The 25,237-nt window shown below is 32.2% G+C and overlaps 2 protein-coding genes across 3 annotated transcripts in view; one reads left to right on the top strand and one right to left on the bottom strand.

The window, feature by feature from the left end:
* The window catches only part of LOC140434614 (putative fatty acyl-CoA reductase CG5065), a 132,243-nt gene that overhangs the window by 19,085 nt on the left and 87,921 nt on the right, over positions 1–25,237 (top strand). The window lies entirely within an intron of this gene.
* On the bottom strand, positions 11,474–11,998 carry LOC140433697 (uncharacterized). The gene has a single exon (XM_072521675.1). It carries the CDS (start codon positions 11,996–11,998, stop codon positions 11,474–11,476), a length of 525 nt encoding a protein of 174 aa, XP_072377776.1.

The following is a 25,237-nucleotide window of genomic DNA, read 5'->3' as shown; positions in this document are numbered from 1 at the left end:
AAATATTTTTCTTCTTTTTTACTGAAAATAATGTAAATATGTCTTAAAGTTACTCTTATTTTTCTTATTTTAGAGGATTCAGTGGGTGTCTCCAACTGAAATCTAATATACGTACCTTTAGTACAACTTCATGCAGCCTACGTGAAGTAATTTCATTCTATGAGAATTATAAGTGGATAGTTTGGAAAATATTAAAACTAAATCACATTAAAATTATTATTGATATAATAATGATTATTTGGTGTTACCCAAGGAACTTAAACCATATTAAGTGTTAAGGAACTTAAACCTTATTAAACTGATATTAATATATATATATATATATATATATATATATATATATATATATATATATATATATATATATAAATATTAAGCTTATAATTTCTAACGCAATAAAACTTTTGGCATAATTTATCAAACAGTTTTTTTGAACATCACACTTGCATATTACATTACTAAATTCTTCAATAAATATTTTGTCATTGACCAACTAACATTTAGTAGCATCATTCTAATGAAAATCTTTTGAGATTTGGCCTCAAGACAAAATATAAGGAAAGACATTATGGATAATATTATTACGCGTATTTTATTAAATAAACAATGGGAAGACAATACAAATACCTGTCTATCTCGCAAATTTAAATAAAAATGTATAAATTTAAGAAGACAGTCTAGGTGTTTGTAATTATTAGTCAAATATAACATTAATAGAACTAAATATTGGCAAATTAAATGAAAATATAGATAGAAAACTCTTCGAAAATTTTTATGCTTGCTCTGAATTTATTTAGATAAATGGTTCTCAACATTTTTTGGTTGCGAAGCCCTTTTAAAAAACTAAATTTTTAGTGAAATTCTAAACCCTAAAGCCCAAAATTAAGAGCAAACCCAATCGTATTTGTATTATTTATTAATAAGCACACAAAAAGGTACAAACAGTAAGTAGTAACTTAGTAAGCGCATGATAAATCTAAAGGCCGGTTTTCACGCTACGTCTTATTGTACGTTTTGTTGGATAGGACAAATCCTATACAATAAAACGTGGCATGTAAACAGCAAAACGTACGTCTTGTAGAATCGAAATGAAATCCAAGGTCAGATCGTAGAAATGATAAGAGAAGCAAAGATTTTTTGCGGGAACTGATAGGATAAAACGTTACGTGAAAATACATGTCCAGACAAGTCGTCCGATCTTGACTTATTTGACGACTAGTTCCACTGCAGTTCGTTTCATTTTCCCAAAAAAAGCCTAATAATGTCAGATTTGTGGCAATGCACCCACGATTTTTATCGGGGAGTTTATTGAATTGTATAAAAGTTTTTAAGTAGTTCTGTTTTAAAACCAAGTAGATTGCATTACAGGTTTCAGGAATTATTTGGCTTAACGCTGGTTTGGATATTATGGTTGTGAACTCCAAGTCCTTAACGCTGCATCCTGTTGTAAGATATCTGAGAGTTGCTGTGAGTCTTTCATGGGGTGTAATGGCTTTTCTCATGAGGTGTCTTATTTCAATATGTATGGTGTTACCAACTCTAGCACTTGACAATAGGTTGAGGTGTCCATTCGCAAATAATTTCGCCAGTCATCTGGTTTGCCTCTCAGTTCTTTTAGTAACGAGACGTGAGAATACTGGCTTCTTTTTAGAAGCCTACTATCCTGACCATCTTGTCTTTTCCCTCCTCATTCTCTTTTTCCTCAGTCATAGTATCGTTATGGTTGAAAAATAAAAGAATGCAGCCGTGTTTCATCCATAATAAAAAAAATCACTAAACAAACTTCAAACAACTCAAGACTCTGAATAACAAATGAGGTAGAAAACGGAAGGAAAAACGTAGTGTGTATACACTGGACAAAACGTACATTTTGTCGTAAGTTTTATACGACCCACAAAACGTACAATAAGATGTAGTGTGAAAACGAGCCTTAATTTCATTTAATGGAAGGACTAAAAGACATATACCACAATGTACACAATGTTAAGAATATGATCACACTAAAACATACTGTGCAAAACCATATAATTGCGTATAATGTGCTGGATCACACAACACGAAGGTCTGCAAGAAACCAAAAAACACACCAGCAGCTTGCAATCATTGCAACAGAGATCATCTTTCTAATTATAGAGGATGTTCTCTTTATTAACTAAATGTTAGATACAATGACAAATCAAAAGAAATCACCACTTAAAATCCTGTCAACAGTCCCAATGTAAATATACCTACCTAACATTATGCTCATAATTTCAACAGAATTAGTTAAAGAGATGCTGCCATTGGAAACATAAATGCACATAACAAAAATAACAACAAGGAATTAGCAAATAAACTATCAAATTTCCTAAACGAATTTAAAATATGTGCTGGCTGGTTTTCACGTTACACCTTTATGTAAGTTTTGTTGGATAGGACAAATCCTATACATTAAAACGTGGCATGTAAATAGCAAAACGTACATCTTGTCGAATCGAAGGTCAGATCGCAGAAATGATGAGAGAAGCATAGTTTTGTGAGAACTGACAGGATAAAACGTTACGTGAAAATGCATGTTCAGACAAGTTGTCCGATCTTGACTCAGTTGAGGACTAGTTCCACTGCAGTTTGCTTCATTTTTCCCAAAAAAAGCCTAATAATGTCAGATTTGCGGCAATGCAATGGATTTTCTCGGGGAATTTATTGAATTGTATAAAAGTTTTTAAGTAGTTCTGTTTTAAAACTAAGTAGATTGCATTACAGGTTTCAGGAATTATTTGGCTTAACGCTGGTTTGGATATTATGGTTGTGAACTCCAAGTCCTTGAGGCTGCGTCCTGTTAGAATATATCTGAGAATTACTGTGTGTCTTTCATGGGGTGTAATGGCTTTTCTCATACAGGTGTCTTGTTTCAATATGTATGATGTTACCAAATCTAGCAATTGATCATAGGCTGAGGTGTCCATTGGCAAATAATTGCGCCAGTCATCTGGTTCGCCTCTCAGTTCTTTTAGTAACGAGACGTGGGAATACTGGCTTCTTTTTAGAAGCCCACTCTCCTGACCATCTTATCTTTTCCCTCTTCATTCCCTTTTTCCTCAGTCATAGTATCGTTATAGTTGAAAACATAAAAAAAGCAGCCGTGTTTCCTCCATAATAAAAAAAAATCACTAAACAAACTTCACACAACTCAAGACTCTGAACTAGAAATGAGAATAAAAACGGAAGGGAAAACGTAGTGTGTATACACTGGACAAAACGTACATTTTATCGTACGTTTTATATGACCCACGAAACGTACGAGAAAACGTAGCGTGAAAACCGGCCTTTAACTCTTAAACCAAAATAGCATGATTTTAATCATGTTAACTACAAACAGTCATTAACAAAATAATAAAATAGCTTTCAAGTCATTACTAATTGCATCGTGAAATACTAATGGCATTTCAAACCATATACTAGAGATATCGCTGTTTTTAAAAATGAATAATATAGATATTCTATTAATATTTAAATGCCATGCCACACAAAGAACGGTTATTAAGATACCTTACTATATTGTGTAATATGAAAACCGTCCAGACAGAGAAGCACATGCAGGCTCTTGCGTTATTAATAACTTAAAAATTCTAGAACACATTAGTACAACCTTATAATACAGAAAAAAATCAAGCAGCAATCACTAAAGTCAAAACAAACACCTAGGCATCAGTAAAGCATCAATCTACAGCTCACCTAGGCATCTCATTTCAAGTGAAGAGTATCACGATTTCATACAAACTCCTGGATCCAAATTCATACAAGAAGAGGACTGGAATGCCCAACACACCACATGAGGTTAAAGATTAATCACGCCTTCAGGTCGAGTATTAATTTAATACCATTCAACAAAATACCTTAACATACTTATCAACGGGAGAACCCACATACTGGCCTACAAACCTTAACAAAATCCCAGATTTGGTAGATTTTGCTGCGACAAAAGGGATAGCTGACATACATAGTGCAATAGAGTCAAACTTCGATGTAACATCAGACCACAGCACAATAATAATATCTTTAAGTACACACATAATATGGAGAACACCATTACCTACAACTAAAGAAACAAACTAGGATTTTTCCAAAATTTTGTAAATACAAAGATTAGACTAAATATTAGGATAAAAGAATAATAAGATGTAGAGAAAGCAATAAACTATTTAATAACAGGATGGGAAGCAACACTACAGCATCAAAGAATTGTGCAAGAAAACCATAATATACCCCGCCGTATAAGGGAACTTGTAGCAAAAAAAGAAGGGCTCGACGTATATGGAACAAACGAGAAATCCACTAAATAACACGTACCTTTACAGGATAAGTCATACTCTAAATCAAGAGACTTTTATGTTTCCAACCTCTCACACGAAGAGCACTCTATATGTAAAGCCACAAAAAATTTAAACGACCGACAATACCAAATTCACGTTTAAGAAAAACCGATATGATCTGGGCCCGCACCAACCCCACCAAAATGTATTCTCAAAACCAGATACCTACAACGATGAAGACGATGATATAAGAATATACCTCGAAACTTCTTGTCAACTATCTCTTCCTCTGACAACATTTATTTAGACAAAGGTTCGACAGCTACCTAGAAAAGCCGTGATGTTATTAATAGTAATGTACAAGAGCATACTACACCTTCGCTTCTTTCCAATACAATGGGAATTTGCTCAAGTTACTATGATTCCGAAACCTGGTAAGCCCGAAGCACAGGCAAATAAGCCTATGTCATGTCCCCTTATAAGCCTACTCCCAATAATGTCGAAAGTATTAGAAAGGTTACTATTACATAAAATTGAGCAAGTTGTACACATAAACGAAATTATACCACAATATCAATTCGGATTTAGGCATGAACACTCAACCATCCAACAATGCTACAGAATAGTAAATATAATTAAAACAACTCTCGAAGAAGTTTTGCGCTAGAGTGTTTCTCGATATACAACATGCAGGTGATAAAGTAAGGCATCAAAATCTTTGATGCCTTACTCTCAAAATTAAAATTGAAAATTGAAAAAACCGCGCCATCAAAATTGAAAACAGCTACCCAAATTACCACATCATACAATCTGGCGTACCTCAGATGAGCAATCTGGGCCCATTTTTGTATCAGTAGACATTTCAACCAGCAATGATACCTTCTTAGCTACCATTCCCATAAAACCAGTTGTCAAATACTTGGGTTTGTAAATTCACATGGAAAACGCAATAAAACTAAACGGAAAACACAAGATCTTAAACGAAAAAATATGAACTGGCTACTTAACAAAAGGTCTCAGTTATTTTCTAAAAATAAACTGCTTCTGTACAAAGCTATACTCATACTAGTTTGAGCATATGAGATAGAACTATGGGACTGCACTTAACCGTTAAATACGAAGATACTTCAAATATTACAGTCCAAAATACGCCATATTATAAGTAAAACCCCATAGTATGTATCTAAATAAACACTTTACAATGATCTGGACATTCTACTAATCAAGGACATAATAAAGAATCATTAAATAAAATATGAAAATCGCATCACTGACCACAATGGAATTAATAAATAATTTATTCACCCAACCACTTGCCAAAAGAATACTGAAGAGGGTATACCCAGAAGACTTTTAAAGAGCACTAGGGCTCCTCGGAGAATACTTTAAGTCGAGCTGCTTCAGATCCTCAGTTCAGTATGTATATGATGTGATATTTTTTTTCTGAAGATATCTGGAGTAATATAAATCCCGTAATATAAGTTCATGCAGTCTACAACGTTATTTAACTTAAACTATATCAAAGTTTTCATTCTATGAAAAATTTATAAGTGGATAATGTGAAAATAAAAAAATTAAATCATATTAAAATTATTATTGATAAAATAATGGGTATTTGCTGTTTGTAACTTAATAGTCGTTTTATAGTAATTATACACTTATAATAATAATTGATATTAAATTTATAATTTCTAAGGTAATAAAAACTTTTGGTATAATTTATCAAACAGTTTTCTTTGAAAATCAAAATCATATATATTACTAAATTCTTAAATAAATATTTTGTCATTGACCAACTAACATTTATAAGCATCATTCTAATAGGATTCTTGTGCGCTCGTCTTTAAGATTTTGCCTCAAGATAAAATATAAGAAAACACATTCGCGATAAAATTATTACGTTTAACTTTTTTAATAAACAATCGAAAGACAATACAAATACCTGCTCATCTATCAAATTTAAATAAAAATAAGTAAATTTAAGACGATAGTCGTATTCGTAGTATTAGTCACATACAACAAGAAATATGATGCCGCATTGAAATTGAACGATCAACTTTTAACAAAAAGAGAAAACTTTTCTGTAATCGCAATATCAATATAACGCTTCGCATTAGAATGCTTCGATGTTATATTTTCTCCACCCTTTTGTATGGGGTTGAGACCTGGACACTGAAACAATCAAACACTGAAAACCTGAGAGTTGGAATACTTGGAGTACATCATGAGAGGGGAAAATGCGATTTAAGAATCAATATAATGCAGAGCAAAATCAAAGGCAGAAGATGCGCAGGAAGACGTAAAATTTCGTGGCTACGCAATCTCCGTGAATGGTTTGGATGCAGTTTAATTGAACTATTCAGGCGCATAACCAACAAAATTATAATTTCCAGAATTATTTCCAATCTCCGATAGGAGCGGAACTTGAAAGAGAAGATAGAGCTACCGAAAAAAATCGTAATTGAGATAGACCATGGAATAAAACGGCTCAGTAGTAGCCTAGTCACGTTACTGACTGATACTGCTGGTTTGACTTTAAATGAAATTGTTTATGAATTCTATTACATTATTGACAAATAACTCTCCTATATATAAATTTTTAATAGATGACCAACAACCAATTTTAATCTATCTTTAATTACTAAAGTTACTTAAAATCATGAGTTTACCCTATGGTGTTCTCTTTAATACAATTTAATGAATAACTCACTAATGTTAATATGCATCACATGCAAAAGTACTATGCTCTGCTTTTTTACTGTCACTTAAACTAATTTGAAGGGCTTTGTTGTCTTCAGTCTTCTGATTAGCCCTGTGTTGTCAAGGAGCTGGATTGCTTCACCATTTACACACCTAAAGTAATTTTTCTTGACTTTCTGCCCACTTCTTAATAATTGTAGCCACAGTTTCCATACTAAGGTCCTTATGGAGATCGCTGTTCCTCAAGTACCAAGGATTATTCACAATGTTTCTCAATACTTTATTCTGAAATCTCTAGATTATTTCTATATTACTTTTCTTGGCACACTCCCAGAGTTAGCTACCATAAGTCCAAATACCGCTAAAATCGAAGTATCGTCAACAAAGGTGGCAATGGTGTTATGTTCTAATACAGGTATATCGCATGTGTATAGCAACTAAAGGACCGGACCCAATATGCTACCTTGCGGAACTCCGGATCTAATTTATCTTGTCTGAGTAGGTGTTTTCTTGTTTAAGCCTAAACTGTCTTTCAGATATATAAGACTGTAAAATTTGCGCATATTTCTTATGCATACATTTTTTAGTTTGTATATCAAACCTTTATGCTTTATCCAATGCATGAACAACATTACCAAATTATAGTAGAGCATACCCTCTTTTCTTTCTAAATTTCTAAATTCTAAACAACTTTTTGTTTTTATATACATTTGATAAATTGTCGCATGCTTATTTCCGAAGCCAAATTAATGCGTAGAAATCAAATTTTTGAAGTTATACTTCTATACGTGCGCTCCACGTTGGAAATTTGTATGGGAGTGAATCTGTGAAATCATTACATATGTAAGACAATGAGTAAGAGAGAGACAGAAGATATATTTTCTCTCTCTTCCTCTCTCGAATATAAAAATGTTCCTTTTATATATAATTTAATATTATATATATTATATAAAGATATATATACATATAATATTATACATCTAATAAAATATTTATTAATATTATTATTTATGTGATATGTTTTGTATTATTTATTCAATGTTCAGAATTATATTAGTCTTTTGTATTTCAAAATAATAATCACAATAAATCACTGTATGATCCAGAACTGTCATGATAAAAAAGATTCTAACAGCGCAACCCGTAGGAATGAGAAGACGGGGTAGACCAAAGCTAAGGTGGATGGACGGGGTAACACAAGATGCCGAGAAAATCGGAGTCGGCAACTGGAAAATGCAAGCGAGGGACAGAATAGAATGGCGTAGAAAGCTTGAGAAGGCCTCTAAGGGCTGTAGCACCAAGATGATGATCCAGAACTGTCAATTTTGAAATACATTTGTTTCATGTCCTCGGTAGTATAGTAGTCAGTATCCCCGCCTGTCACGCGGGAGACTGGGGTTCGATTCCCAGTCGGGGAGGACTTTTTTATTAATATTATTACATTATTGTTATTTTTAAATACTTATGGATATTGCATTTTAATTCGTATTGTATTATTATATGGAATTATGTTGCACTGTATTGTAGTGTATTTTTTTATGTATATTATTGTCATTTTTAAATACTTATGAATATTGCAGTTTAATTTTTATTGTATTATTATATTAATAACAAAATAAATAATGAATTTTACTGCAGAGTATGTGTAAAAAAATTTTTGCAGTCAACTCCTTTCATACATATATGAAAATTAAAATATACATTTTCATCAAAATATTGATTCAATCCTTCATTGTTAGTAAGTTGTTATTAATTCTGTTTCCGTTTCTGTTATGTCTTACCTATAGAATTACATATGTAATGATTGTGCAGATTGACTCCCAAATAAATTTGTAACGGCGAATGCGTGTATAGAAGTGTAACTTCCACCGGCAGTCCCACTGGACTGCCACACTCGTTTTTTTGTTATAATCATTGTTTTCAATATTTTAAGCAGAAGGGAGTCTTGAGCACCTTTGATAATACTAGAAGTAGTGGTATCGGAATGTACGAAGATACTTTGTTGAAAGGTTATCCTGCTTGAGCAATCAATATAACTTCCACTATTTTTCATAATCTGTATACATACATTAACTGAAAGGCAGCATTAATAAGATTAGTAAGTTTCACCAAAGAATACAGAAGCATATTATTATGTGTCTATATTCTTTGGCTTCACTTTACAAAGTAGGTTTCACTTCACTTTCTGTATCTGTAGAGTAGGGAGGGCGAGTTAAGTTTCACAGCACTTAGGCCACAATTGACCCATTGTACATCCTCCCAGGGAGCTGTCACCCGTAGCTCATTGTCCATCCTGCCATTTCTAGGAAGGTGGACAAGTCACCAGGAGACATCTCTCTTATGTGGGCAGGTCTGGGCCAGGACTCGCCGAACGCGTACTCTCGTATTAACGATAACTCTGGGCATTCACATAGAGGTGTGTCTGCTAGCCCCAGTGTATGGAGGTGTTTGCTTAGTTGACAATGACCAGTTAAAAAACCAACTGCCAAACGTAGGTTATTCCTGGTCATTCCCAAGTACTTCTTAGATGTTGACTCTTCAAGGTTGCTTAGTGTTACCCTGGCAAGTTTACATCCTTTCCCTTCTTCCTTTTTTTTTACGGTTTGCGTATGGGAGTGACATTTGACAATTTCTGCGATTGTTGTAGTTGACCAACCAAAAAGATCCCCAGGTCCTAATAGTCTTAGGCCTGCCGCCTTTCACTTCACTTTACAAACTCATAGTCAGGAGATTTTTGGGTTGATTTTTGAGTTTTCTATTGTTCCAGTCACTACTTCTTTAGAGTCTTATTTCTTTTTTTACTAAAACTGTTTCTTTCCAACTCTATTTACTGTCTGGGCTTTCATTGGGTCTAAATGTGTTCTCAAGATGTTTAGCAAATGTCTGTTCATTTTCTTCATTGCTCCTGGTCCAAATAGCATTCTCTAGTGTAATCGTAGAACAGTCAATAATTGGTGTTTTTAGATTTCTTGTAGCTTTCCACAAAGAATAGTCAGTTCTTATATCATCCGGAATTCACAATTAATGGAATCGATTCAACTCTGGAGGATAAATAATCGTACCAGTTTTCATTTTTCTAAATAGACGCGTTCTGGAGGTATTAAAACATAACTACTTACAAGGACCATCTTTAAATAGCTCTAGCTTCCTTATGAAGCATTTTTGGACTAGGTCATCATCCTCAACTAGCCTCTAACGTCCACTGCTGAACATAGGCCTCTCGCATGCTTTTCCACTTAATCCGATTTTGCGCCATCTGAATCCAATTTATAGTCACTCTTTTTATGTCATCTGTCCATCTCGTTGGGGGTCGACCTCTATTTTTGTTAGCTTGTATTTGGGGTCTCCATTCAAAAATTCTTTTTGTCCACCGGTCATCTTGCTACATGACCTGCCCAGTTCCACTTTAGTGTTGTTATCCTTTCAATAATGTCTGCTACTTCTGATCTTTTGCATATAGTAGCATTGGGTATTCTATCACGTAGAGAAATCCCTAACATTATTCTCTCCATCGCCGTTTCCGCAACTTGTAGTTTCAACTGTTGTTCTTGTGAGTGTTAGGGTTTCTGCGCCGTAGGTCATCACTGGCAAAATACACTGATTAAATACTTTTCTTTTCATATACATTGGAATCTTAGACCTAAAAATATCCTTTCAAATGCAGCCCAAGTGAGGTTTATTCTTCTTTTCAGCTCGATTGTTTGGTTGTCTCGACTTATTCTGATCTCATGGCCTAAGTATTTATAGGAGTCCACTGGCTCAATATCTTTGTCTTCTGCTGAGATGTTTTTGTTGTGGACTAAATTTGTCATAAATTGTGTTTTTGAAAAATTTATTTTAAGACCAACTCTTTTTGTGGCAGTATGGAGTTCTTGGAGCATTATCTGTGCCTGATTAAAGCTGTCTGCAATAAGAACGATATCATCTGCAAATTTAAGGTTATTTAAAAATTTTCCACCTACATTGATGCCCTTTTTGTTCCAATCTATTGTTTTACAAGCGTATTCTAGAAAAGTTGTAAATAATTTAGGAGACATGTTGTCTCCTTGCCAAACGCCTCTTTCAATACGAAAGGTCCCAGTATCTTCATTAAGTTTTACACAGGCTATAGCATGCTCATAGATATATCTGATGAAGGATATGCATCGGTGATCTATTCTACATTGTGTTAGAGCTATTTCACTTTGATTGACCGTATCAAATGCTTTTTCAAAGTCGACAAAGACAAGTATCAGGGATCTATTATATTCAGTGGTTTTTTCAATCAACGACTTAATGGTTTGCAAATGATCATTTGTTCCGTATTCTGCTCTAAATCCTGCTTGCTCACAAGGTTGATAGAAGTCTAGTTTTGATGTCAACCTATTAGTTATTATCTTCATAGACAACTTATAAACGTGAGATAACAAGCTAATAGGTCTATAGTTCTTTAGTTCTGTTATATCTCCCTTTTTGTGCATGACTACTATAACAGCTTTATTTCACTGAGATGGTGTAACCTCTTTTGAAAGGCATAAGTTATATAATTGTGTCAATGCTTTCAATACTGTCTTTCCTCCTGCTTTAACTGCCTCAATAACGATTTGGTCATCACCAGCTGCTTTATTGTTTTTCATTCGATTTAATGACTTTGAGACTTCTTCGATTGTTATTTCTGGGATATTCTCTGAACCCCCATTCTGGACTTTTCTCAACTTGGTGCCGTCTTTCTTACCCCTTTCTCTATATAATTTTGTGTAAAATTCTTCAACTACCTTAATTATCTTATCTTTATCTGTTACCACTTTTCCATTTCGATCTGCGAGCTTAACAATATTTTTCTTACCTAGAGCTTGACATCTCTTCAGCACCTTTAAACTTTTATTTTCCTCGACAACGGTTGTAATCTTCTTTGTGTTATATTGTCGTACGTCCTTTCTCACTGCTTTAATAATATCTTTATTAAGTTGTTGTAGTACGCGTGCATTCGTATCGTTTTTGTTCTTAAGTTCTCTTCGTGTCTCCATAAGTCTTTTTGTCTCTTGACTGATTTTTTCTATCTCTCCTAGGTTTACATACCAACTTAGCATTAAAGTCACCCATTACTAGGTTGTGTGTAGTAGGCGCCAGTTTTACTGCATTTTCTAGGTATTCATAAAAGGTTTCCACTTCCTCGTCCGAGTGTGTAGATGTAGGTGCATAGGCTTGAATTATTTTAAGGCTGGTTTTTTTGTTAAGCTTCAGTATGCAGAGTATTATTCCTGGGTTAATACCTTTAAGTTGTTGGATATTTTTAGTGTGTCTCTTATGTATAAGAAGTCCAACTCCTCCTATTTTTTCTTTGTTTCCCATATAGAAAAGTTGATGCCCTGATTTAAGAGTTATACAGTCTTCTTCTTCGCGTCTTACTTCACAGAGACACATAACGTCCCGATCGGACTAGGTGAATTGGGTTAAATCGCCTTAAAATTATCTGACGAATCTCCGGTTTTCGTTTGGCAGGAGAGTTTCTGGACACCCTCTATATGCAAGAAAAGAATCAAAATGGTGTAAATATATTTTAGACAATTTTTTTTAATTGTGTTTTATAGAAATTATATAATCAGGTAATATACAAGTTAGCTTATGATAAATATTTATATTTGTTATGAATTTATTGCGAAAAAGTAACTAACTATCCGCAAAAATGAAGGCCTATTACAAGGCCTGCTTTAATTAGGTGCGTTTTTTTTCAATTGTTCTTCATTAACTTAACAAAGATAGTAAAAAGTATCCTAATAGAGATCAAAAGGTGTAGATAAAAATAACAAATAAGATATATACTCTTTATATTTCATAGGGATTACTAAGTAGTATTACGCATTACGTTATTAATATTTTTGTAGACAAATATAATGAAGAATTTAAGAATAGTAATGGTGCTCTTTCTAGTGTCTATCTGTAGATGCCAAGGAAATTTTAAAAACGATACACTTATACGTACAGTACGAAAAGCGAGAAGTAGCTGGCCATCTGCGCGTAAATAAAAAAAAGTTTATGATATATATATATATATATATATATATATATATATATATATATATATATATATATATATATATATATATATATACTTCTTAGGCAGGTAACCTTCGGAAAAGCGTCAGGTACAAGTGGTGGAAGTTAACATCTAAAACTTACATTGAAAATATTCAGATAGCCCTTGTAGTCAACATTGTCAAAATATGTTAAAATATATTTAAAATTTTTAAATAAAAACATTACATCATAAAAGGGTATTTTTACAACTACAACACAAAAACATCTAAAAAACAACAAAACCACAACTAAATGTCAAAGGCACTTCAAAGAAAAGAAGTAGAATAGAATAATTTTTCTCCTCTTTTGTTAAAAATCTTGCCATCTTCTGTCAACATCTCGGTGTCACATGTAATAAGGACAATAAGGTTATATTCACATCTACACCTTATGCAACAAATATGGAACCCACTGCCGGACCAAAACTTTTAAAGAAATACAATCAGCCGGGAGATGAAATCTGTTCTTAAGTGCAGGTAGGTCATCTGTATATGTTATGATCAGTTGCCTCCATATTCCAGTCTGTTACGTCTTGTCAAGTCTTGTTAAAGCAAAAATGAGTAAATACAACTCAAGTTTTCCACATCCTTCTTACAGTTCATAAAAGAGCTACAGTTATGGATGTAGCACATTTCTATGACTTTTGAATTAGTTGTTTATCTTTTTTAGTACTTCCACATTGTCATAGTTGGCAATATGTCCAGTATTCTTGATATGTTGGGTAAAAGCTGTACTTGTAGGTTTCCTCACAACATCACTCTTGTGCAAAGCTATTCTTTTTGATAGTTTCTAGCTGGTTTGACCGACATACACTTCCGAACAGAAACCACATGGATTAGAATACACTACATGCCATAAAATGGTCTACAACAAATGGTCTTTATTATAATTTCTACCTTCTTTTAAAAAATTTAAATTATAAACAAAAAATAATCACACCATTAAAGGTGATTGACAGAAGTAGAAAAGGACTGCATGAAGTTAGCACAGATGTCATAGGATGTTCCTATACAATGGAAATCACTTTTCTGTCAACATAGAACAGAATACTTAGTCTAACGGACAGAGAGAGAAAGAGAGAGAGAAGACAAATATTTATTCTACCCAAAAAAAGACAGAGGGCGCCAACTAGTTTTTGAAGAAAAAATAGTAAAAAAGAAACTAAATGTAAAGGAATTAATGAATTAATAAAGAAATTAAAATAAAGTAATTATTTAAATATAAACTAATAAAGATGTGACGTTTATAACGTTACAATCCACAAAATGTTAAGTATTGGATGTAAAATCGTGGTCAATTGACTTAAAATGTTATTTATAGTAATAGTCCACTTCTTGTATCACAACTTACAACGAAGTTATAACAATTTGCTCAATAAATTTTTCGAGAAAAACATTGTATATAATATTCATCAATAATAAAAATTTACAATATTGTAACATTGGTTACAACGTTTTTTCCATCACGTGAATTTGCACTTACAATGAGGTCATTTTGTTAAATGACTTTATATTTACATAAAATAGGATAACAGTTGTTAAACCAAAATAAAAGATATCCTTTATAGATGTAATTTAAGCCATAGTTAAAAAACATTGTAAGTAGAGTTACAATGTTATTCATATCAGGTGTCGATATTGCCACTAAGGTCGAGAGTTCTAATGAAACATTTTAGTTATATATATATTTTTCCAATTCATCTATTAGTTTCGAGTACTCCAGCCTATAATGTGAATTTAGTTTTATTTTTTCCAATAACTGTTAAGGAATTTTATTTCTTAAAAATAAATTCATAAAATCATACCGAATTCCGGATACTAATACCGAGACAGTCTTCAATGCACTATGCGTTTGGCATATTAACAAGAAACAGACGACGTTATTTATAAATTTATTCAACTGATTGCAATACATTTTTAAATATCAATGTACATGTTGTCTGTCACGAAGCAATATAAAATTTTGCTCGTATAAATTATTCATTTTGGAGTATTATGTACGACAAATCGGAACCTTGGAAAAGATGTCTCTTTACATCATTAAGAAGTTAAATAAATCGAGGTAAAATTCTTAGTACTGTAATAATATGAAAAAGAGGTAATTTAGATATTAAAATAATTATGCGAGACTAAATATTAAGTATATCTATTTATATTATACTCAGTAGTCAAATTACTTCTAAGACAAGGATATAGCGCGCACATTTAAAATATAAATGTTCGAAAAACTTGTTTTCATTTAATCATAAGTAAATAAATCTGATATTTGCCAAACTTTATTGAGTAAATATAACAATATGTACAAAAATTCTGAATATATTAAATATATGATTATAGCTGATTTTTGAGGGTGGTGAGCAGTTACTCTTTCACGTTACTGGTAGAAGATAGATCTACTTCAGGGATGCCACTCTGCCCATGTCAGCCATAATTATCTCTCAATCTCCTTATACATAGGAAAAATTATGTCCTAGACTAATTCTGCCACGTATCAAACTTTTTCTCCCTATAACCTACTCTGATGTCGGGCAGTAGCAACATCAGTACCAAGATAGAGCGTAAGAGAAACGATCCTGGATCAGTCTATTGTTGGATACTAAAAGTTTTATTTACTTTTAAACGATGATGTAGAAAGCAATGGGAAACTACACTATTACTTGTTTCTAGTCTAATTATCATGCAAAATAAAATACAAGATACGTAATACCCTCATTCCTCGACAGGCTCTTGATAGTCAGAGGGTACTAAGAATCCCCGGTAGAAATTTAAAAATTGGAATATGGAAAGCAAGAAGTCTTTTTCAAGCTGGATAATTACATAATTTAGAAAAAGTAATGGCCAGACTTAACATCGATAATCTCGGAATTAGTGAAGTCAGATGGGCTGGTAATAGTAAATGCACCACAAGCAATTGAATGCTATACTTTTATGGAAGCGACAATCATCAAACTCATTCAAATTCAGTCGGAACTTTGGTGGATAAAATTACCAATCAGAAAGAGTAATGTTAAACATGAAGTACTTATTATAATGGGTGATCTTATTGAAAATGCAAGGATTTGATTAGAGAACCAGGAGAAATGTTAGTCGAATTTGTCCGAGAAAAAGAAATGGTAATAAAACACGTTATACAAGCTTTCACCAAGACTATATACCTAAAAGTCGCCTTAAGATACAGAGGATAAACCCATAAGAAACTAGATACACTATATTATGATAGGAAGAAGATACAGAAGTTCTATTAAATTCGCCAAGATGTATCTCTGTGCTGACATAGATTCTGATCATAACCCAGTTGTTGCTGAATTCAGGTTAAACCTAAATCAATCTAAATAGAGCCAAAATAGATACATTTCTGACTTGCTCTACACAGGAAAACTAGAAAACAAAATTTATTGTTGAAAAAAGGATAAATCAAAAACTAATGCCAGCTGCAACTGATAACAGAAAAGGTAAGGATGCAAACATCAAACGGAAGAATTTAAAAGACACGAAAAATGGAAAAAAATATAGAAGGCCTAATTCAAGATAAACTACTAGGTCCAACAAATATAAATATAAATGTGATGGTTGACTTACATGGCCTCAGTCGTATAGGTAACGGCAAAGTTTAGATTTTTAGAGCTGAAAGTCTTGACAGCTATTGTTATACCTTCGGTTAACATTAAATTATCATCTTTATGTTCTTGCGTTGGTTGTATATTTTGTTATAGTTAATTATAAATTATGTATCTCTGACCTACTGTTAACTCATTGGTATTGGTATATTCTTACTGGTAACTTCTTCTTTCAATATCGGTAACCAGAGCTTGCTGGATTCTATTGATGTGTTTGTGTTTGCTACACACTTTGATTTATTTCTTCCCCAAATTTGTTTTTGTTTATCAGCATCTAACTCTATTTTACCGTTTTCATCTCTTTAATTTTTTAAGTTATTCTATATCTTTATGTTGAGTCTTGTTGGGTTTTTTACTCCCTTATATCTACCCCCTAACCATATCTCTTATGCTAATAAGTCTATTTAAGTTGTTTTGTTTTTACTTATGTCTTTATTTTTGACTATGCGTCTGGGCTTCATCAAATATATTATATCATCATCCATAAATTTCTTTAGCTTCAATCTACTTTATCTATAGGTTTTGTTCTGTTACAACGATGGCTTTTTTAAGGAATGTCCATGTATCATCTATGCATGTTACCGTTGTTTAAACAACTTTGGTTGTTTATTTGTACATTTGTGTTTAAAGTTAAGTCCACATGTTCTGATCTGAACTGTTTTAATCTATTCGATTCTGCTGTCTATCTAGGGTTTTGCACTTTTTTAAGTTTTGCTCTTGTACGTGATGGTGACGTGATTGGTGATCATATGTGACGATATGACGTGATGGTGTGATCATTTTGTAAATCGCATCTGGGGTAGGCTTTAGCATTAACGATGCTATTTCTATACCTTGCGTTGATTGTAATATAGTCTATTTGGTTTCTAATAATATAATCTACTTTGTATTGTGGAGATGAACTAAAATATTGGAGTCATATTTACAGAAAGTCTAATATTCAGAACTGATTGGAGTAAAATATGTTAATGTTTAGGATTCTTAATTAAAAATGTAACTCTTAGCTAATGATTAAAATAGAATTATAATTATAACAAATATAATATCAATAAAGTAATCAAACAGAATAAAATTATTTTTAAAATTTCACTACATCGTGAATTTAATCAAATATAGATAATCTGAGACCTTATAAAAAACTAGAAACAAAATATTACTTTTAGGTTTGCATAGGCAAAATTTATTTTATTGAAATAACAATGAAAATATTATCACAAAAACTGAAAAGAAAGTGCATTTACCATTAAAAAAAAACAAATAAAAACTAAACGAATTCGGTTTCAACAGAAAATCAAGTTCAAACACTAATAAATATTCATAAAAATGCTATATCATTAGAACAGAATCAACATAATATTCAGTTTTGTTAATTTTTTATTTAGTCTGTCAGTTTGAAAATATTATCACAAAAACTGAAAAGAAAGTGCATTTACCATTAAAAAAAAACAAATAAAAACTAAACGAATTCGGTTTCAACAGAAAATCAAGTTCAAACACTAATAAATATTCATAAAAATGCTATATCATTAGAACAGAATCAACATAATATTCAGTTTTGTTAATTTTTTATTTAGTCTGTCAGTTTGAATGTATAAAGCCACAATAATAAATGTTTTACTGAGTAGTTTACTATTGTTAAAATTTCTCTGTAACATTTAAAGATTTTTTAAATATTATTTTTTTTTGGGATTAAACCACAATTGATTGTAATGAAAATTTACATTTTACATTTGATTTGACGTTTTGATTTTCAATCTTTATTTTTTAAATCCTTCGGCATTTTTCTGGATTCTTCTAATTTTTTTTTTCAAAACATTATAAAATAAAATTATGACCTTAACTTGTAAAATAATATTTTAGAACTTTTTAAAAAGATTTCTGCATTGGAGAATTAAAAAAATATAGATCTATTTCCAAATAGATTTGGAAAAAGCATATGACAGTGTACCGATCTCCCAACTATGGACAGAAATGGGTAACTTGAAAATAAACCCAATTCTTATTAACGCCACTCAAAAATATTACGAACAAAACTTTGCAAGAATTAAAATGGGACAAGAAATCACCTCGCCTTTTCAAACAACAAAAGGACTAAGACAAGGCTGCTGTCTGTCACCCACCTTATTTAAAATCTATTTGGACAGATCCTTAGTGAAATGGATAAAAAAATGTAGAAACATGGGAATAACGGTGGAAGAAAACAAGCTATATACACTTTTCTTTGCGGATAACCAGGTAGTAATTGCCGAAGACAGCTACGATCTTAGCTATATGGTAAGAAAACTACAAGAAGAATATGAGGTGGCAGGTCTAAACATGAATATGACAAAATGTGAATATCTCTCAGTGGGAACAGATGAAATATGTGACCTAGTCTTGGAAGACGACAAAATCAAAGGCGTGCAATCCTGCAAATATTTGGGGGTCATTTTCAACAAGAAGGGAAATGAAAGCGCAGAAGAAATCAGGAAAAGAATAAACAAGGGCAGAGTAGCGACCCGTGCCTTAAACTCTCTTCTCTGGCAAAAAACAATTCGACGAGAAACCAAAAAACACATTTACGGTAGTATAGTCCAAAGTATTACACTTTACGGTTCGGAAGTATGGGACGTCACCAAAGCTAATAGAAACAAACTTATGACGACAGAAATGGATTATCTGAGACGAAGCTGCGGTAGATCGAAACTGGAGAGAGTTAGAAACGAACAAATAAGAAACGAAATGAAAATGGAGAGAAATATCAATGATGACATAGAAAGAAAACAATTAATCTGGTTCGGACATGTTAAAAGAATGCCAGAGTACAGATGGCCTAGGAGAGTACTGGAATGGATCCCTCCTGAAAGAAGAAAGAGAGGACGACCACGGAGAAGTTGGCGCAACGATATTGATGAAGCAATGGCGGCAAGAGACTTAGAAGAGGCAACTGCATATGGTAGAAAAAGATGGAAATTGGGGGCGGAGAAGCGGCGACAGCCGTAATAAATCCGTTATTATATAATATATAGAATTAAAAAAAAAACATTTTACTTCGACTAGTTATCTTGACTTTAACAGGTTTATTGCATAAATAAAGATATTTCTTAGTTTATTTGATTAAAATATATTGGATTTTGGAACTATCAAGTTCATGTACCTATAAATCATGGACAAAATAATTTTTGAAAATCAAAATATGGAAAAAGGAAGGTAGGTATTTAAAAGGAAAGTGTAAACAATTTTAATTCCTAGCTCAGCTCTTTCGGCTTATAAAGCCATCTTTAAACAATGATGTAAATAACTAATTTTAATTTTACAATCATTCACTTACGTTAAATATTTAAGTATCACTACTAGGAGAGATCATTTGGTCGTAAAAGTACAGAAAAGGCGGGATCCATTTTATTTTTTCTTCTTTATCAATGAAAAAACACAAAAAGGGACCGTACACTAGACTCCACAAAAAACAAAATAAAAAATTTGGTTGTGGTACGGGTAACCCGACCATTTATTGGAGTTAAAGCAGAAGATAGAATAAGCGAAATCGAATGCCAGCCTTCTAAATGATTCTTCAAAGATGAAAATTGACACATGTCATTAAAAAATTAAGATTTTAAAATTATTGAAAAGTTGCTGGATTGAAATTCATAATGAAAGAAGACATGTATCAAAGACTCTCCAAAATTATGTTTTTTAAATCTGGCTTTTCGTAGCATCATAATGAATAATATGTTGAAAATTACCTGAAGGACAAAGTAGGTTCAATCCACAACTTGTCTCTAAAACAAATTATTTAAATATAAAGAAGAAACTAGATTGTAATGTTTCTAAGTATGAAGTAATCTTGGATAGTACTGGTAGTGAGCAATAGGTCTATAGTTGCAGATATTCGATTTTTCATCATCCTTATGAAGAGGAAAAATAATGGCTGACTTTATTTACGTTTTTCAGAGAAATCAATGATTAGTGAGATCAGGACACATTTTTTGGGAGATTTGAGAAAATTTTTATGGATAGTCCATACAGAAAGGTTTGCTTTTGGTACTATTGATTATTTGGATCAATTTAGATTTATCAACTCGTCTTACAAAGAATAAATTCAAGACTTTTTTTGAATTGGGGAAACAGAAAATGGGATCTTGTGGTAAAATAGTTGATAATATATTTTTACTCACATTAACGAATATAAACATATTGCTGGATATTTGTCCACCAATTATGATTCTCGGCTTTTCAATTAACAAGTTTTTTATTAATTGTAAATCTTGTGTCTCGAGACTGATAGCGTGTGAGGATTCCAGCAACTTTGGCTGTTTATTTAATAATATAGTACATTATATTTATTTTTCTAATATATCTCATTTAAATTCATTGAGATTCATTAAAAATCTCAATGTAATTCTTTGGAAGATTTAGCTCATATGATAGTGTTATCTGTATATCAAATATTGATCATGACAAATTTTATTTTTACGTTTCAAAATATACTCTAAATATTGCAGAACTTGAATAAAAATTGAAATCTTAAAACGAAATATTGCAAGATTAGATTTCTTTTTACCAATGTATACGAATTACATAACTGAGATCTAAGGATTAGAAATCATACAATCGCAAGTACAAGATGCATTTAATGCACTGCTGCGCTTTAATAGACAAACCGTGTAAAATAAAGCAATAAAAGAGGTCATGAAATATGCCAATGTCGGATGTCGACCTTTGGACGTTAGCACAAATATCGTTAAAAATGTAAACTCATTGCGACATATCTACTTCACACTTTTTGATTTTTCATAAGAGGAAGTGCTACAACCACAATTGAAATCACAGCACAATTTTTTGTTTTAACAAGATATGGTGAAGTAATATCCTAACATACTTTTTATAGAGCAGACCAGATATGATATTTTTAAAACTATTAAATGGTTTTTAATTACATTGCGACTAAATGTAAGGTCCATTTTAAACTAGAAAGAAATTAAAAGAAACACAAGATAAATGTAGTTAAATTCCAAATATTGTGATTTGCATTTAAAATAACAATTTTGCCATTTTGTTTATGTTCAGTTTGTTATATTTTTGCAGTCTATACAGTCTCGTAGTTTGCAGAAATATATAAATTAGTGAAGGGATAACTGTATTAATATTTTAATAATTTTTTTAAATTCCTCTGTCAGTAATAGCAGTGCAATCTCTAATTAGATGGTGAATACATTAAAAAAAAATGAATTACCAATAAGGAATTACGAGCCACTTCCCATATCAGTTGGCCCACCTATAAAATTTTCAGTTTAAATCGATTACCATAAACAAATATATTCTGCATGTTTTTATAAGTTCCCTTATTAATTAATATGGCATTTTTATTAATATTTAATAAAAACGTTACCCTTATTCACTTATGTCAACATACGTTGATTTTTTCATAATTGCGTTAAATTCAGAGGTAGCTATGGAAATATGGCATCAAAACAATAATATTGTCAGGTAATGTCAAATGTATTTTGTACTATTGTAAAGCTTTTTGCAAGAAATCACACAAACAATAATGGATCAAAACAATCATATTATAAATGACGAGAAAGGGAGTGCGGAGGTATGGAGAAAATATTGTTAAAGTCTATATGCAGATGATCCCCAGAATGCAAATCACGACGGGTTCACTGCAGAGAGAAAACCAAACAGTCTAAAGTCAGAGGTAGAAAAAGCAATCAAAAAGTTAAAAAATAGAAAATCTCCTAGCGCAGACTAGATCACCGCAGAAGTTTTAAAAGAGACTTGAGATATTGGAGTAAATGTTATGCATATGATTTGCAAAAAGATTTGGGAAACCAGAGAGTGGCCCAACGACTTGACAAAATCCACTTTCATCAATATATTCAAAAAAGGAACTCCTCTAGATTGCAGCAACTACAGAAGGGTAACCCTAATATCCCATGCAAGCAAGGTTCTACTTCATGTAATACATGAAAGACTAAAAGCTTTTCTACTGCCTCAGATATCAGAAGAACAAGCAGGATTTGTTCCAGGAAAGGGCACAAGAGAACACATCCTTAATGTCAGAGAGTTAATCGAAAAAACTCGTAAATTCAATACTCCTATGCTTATGTGCTTTGTGGATTACACAAAGGCCTTCAAATAAGTCAAATGGCAGCAACTATGGTACATACTAGCATAAATGGGAACACCCTACCACTTAATTCAACTAATTAGAAGTCTATATGAAAATAATAAGTGCACAGTAAAAATAAACAACACCCATTCCGATCATTTTGGAACAGAGGCAGGTGTCAGGCAGGTATGCATGATATCGCCAACTCTGTTTAATATCTACGGCGAACACATTATGAGAAAGGTACTAGATGGATGGAAGGGTGGTATATCAGTAGGAGGTCTAAAAATTAGTAACTTGAGATATGCTGATGACACTTTAATACCCGCGGCAAATCAAGAAGAAATGGAAGACATACTGAGATGTCTGGAGTAGAAAAGCAAAACAAATGGACTAAAGCTAAATAGGAGTCAGACAAAAATCATGATAGTAGGCAGAGCTCGGAATAATCTTCAACGCGTTAAAGAAATTGGGGACTTTGAAGTAGTAAATAGTTTCATATACTTGGGGTCCCCAATAACAAATGACGGAGGGTGTGACAGAGAGATACATAGCATCCTGCTATTGCTAGAACAGCTATGATGAAACTGGTAACAATTTGAAAAGATTCTAGCATAACAATACACATAAAATTAAAGCTGGTTAGGGCACTCATTTTTCCCATAGCCACATATGCATCCGAAACGTGGACAATAAAGAAAGCGGATAAAAATAAACTAGACGCTTTTGAAATTTGGGTATACCGCCGCATGTTAAAAATATCTTGGATTGATCATCGCACTAACGTATCGATATTATAACAACTTAAACTAAAGGATATATTGCTTAAACAAATACAACAGAGAAATTTTGCAGTATTTGTTGCAATTTTTACGCTATAGTGTAAGAAATATAGTCAGAAGATACAATACAATACAATTAAGTCGTCACAAAATCCAGAAATGTACGAAAAAGTAAAATAACCGAAGCAGATCGAAGGACATTAAGACGCATTATAGTGAAAAATCGACAAGCAAATTATATGGAGTTAAGCGTTTTATTAAGTGACGTTATTAAAAGATACGTTTCTAGATTAACATGTCACTGAGAGACCCACAAATTAGTGGGTCTGCAGATAAGATAAAGATTGCCATGATGATCGCCAACATTCGTAACTTATAATCGCACACCAAGAAGAAGAAGAAGGATGGCGTACAGCTCTCCTATATGGAAAGAAGTGGATTGTGGAAGACAGAACTTCTAAATGATACTATTTAAAGTTGTTACAGAATATCCTGCACCTGTCTTAGTTTTAAATGTATCTGTGTAGAAAATCTCGTCATATGAGTTTGTGTTGACCAGCTCTAGGAACGATTGCCTCAGAATTTGGCTGTTGGTTTAATTTGTGTGATAATTATTCAGCGAAAGGTTAATTTTTGGTATGTTATTAATCTAAGTAGGAGTTGATGACAGTATATGAGTATCTGTTATTGAAAAATCAACAGGTCGTGAAAGTGGAAGTAAAATTTGAGGTAATGTCGGTTATTTATTGTAAGGTTCACAATTATGAGGTCTACAATTAAAATCGCGGGCGCGGGTCTTCAGATATTAACTAACTCTCCTCATAACAAAATTCCTCTATAAATATAAAATCCTGTTATTCGAAAATGACGGCGAAGCGACGATCTCCCATCGAAATAACCAGAAGCTCAGACCGGTCTTTATTCGGCCTACCTAGCAACCTCGAGTCGAATGATTCATCATTATTTGGGTCTAGATCCTTTGCCGAAATTTCTACAACAAAAACAGAATTAGTCATAATATATTTACAGTTTTGTAGGTCATGATATTTATCGTAACAATATATTAGCTTATATATAGAGCTGTTTTGATTATTTTAAATTTGATGTTAAAACCAAATTAACTTTTCTTTTATTTACATTGTTAGTGCACTTTTATCTGGGTTTTTGTAGTAACGTTTTTTGTTACTTCATTAAAATATTGTTTACATCTATAAACCTAAAAGTAATATTTTGTTTTATAGTTTCTAGTTTAATTGTTATATACGAGGGCGGATCTATATCTAAAAAATCTATATCTCACATTTACATGTGAGACGTGGCATTCTGATTTATGCAGTAGAAATTATGTGGTAACTTTAATAATAATAATTGATTTTCCCTCCTGCTCAAATAGGTCAGTAATATTAATTAAAAAAAGTAATATATTTAAAAATGATTAAAATTATCGTTTTTTTTACTTTCCTTGCTTACAACTTTAAAACAATTCGTTTTGGATCAAAGTAGTAATAAACTAAAATAGCTATAATTTAATTTTCTATGAGAACGATAAATAAATTTATTATCCTTAATGCAAAATACAAATAAACACAAAAAATTATAGAAAACAAGCCATTTCTTATTCAATATTTTTTAACCAGTTAGACTATACAGCCTGAAAAATCTGTATATTATTGTTTCGTTTTTCTGTGGGTTCAAGGAT

Source organism: Diabrotica undecimpunctata, chromosome 2, assembly GCF_040954645.1.
Source record: "Diabrotica undecimpunctata isolate CICGRU chromosome 2, icDiaUnde3, whole genome shotgun sequence".
NCBI classification, from domain to species: Eukaryota; Metazoa; Arthropoda; class Insecta; order Coleoptera; family Chrysomelidae; genus Diabrotica; species Diabrotica undecimpunctata.
Note: the sequence above shows the minus strand (reverse complement) of the source record. Positions and strands in the feature narration are given on the sequence as shown.

Bases quoted from the DNA above. Each gene is read 5' to 3' on its own strand.
- LOC140433697 (XM_072521675.1), bottom strand. From the start codon at position 11,998: ATGGAGACACGAAGAGAACTTAAGAACAAAAACGATACGAATGCACGC.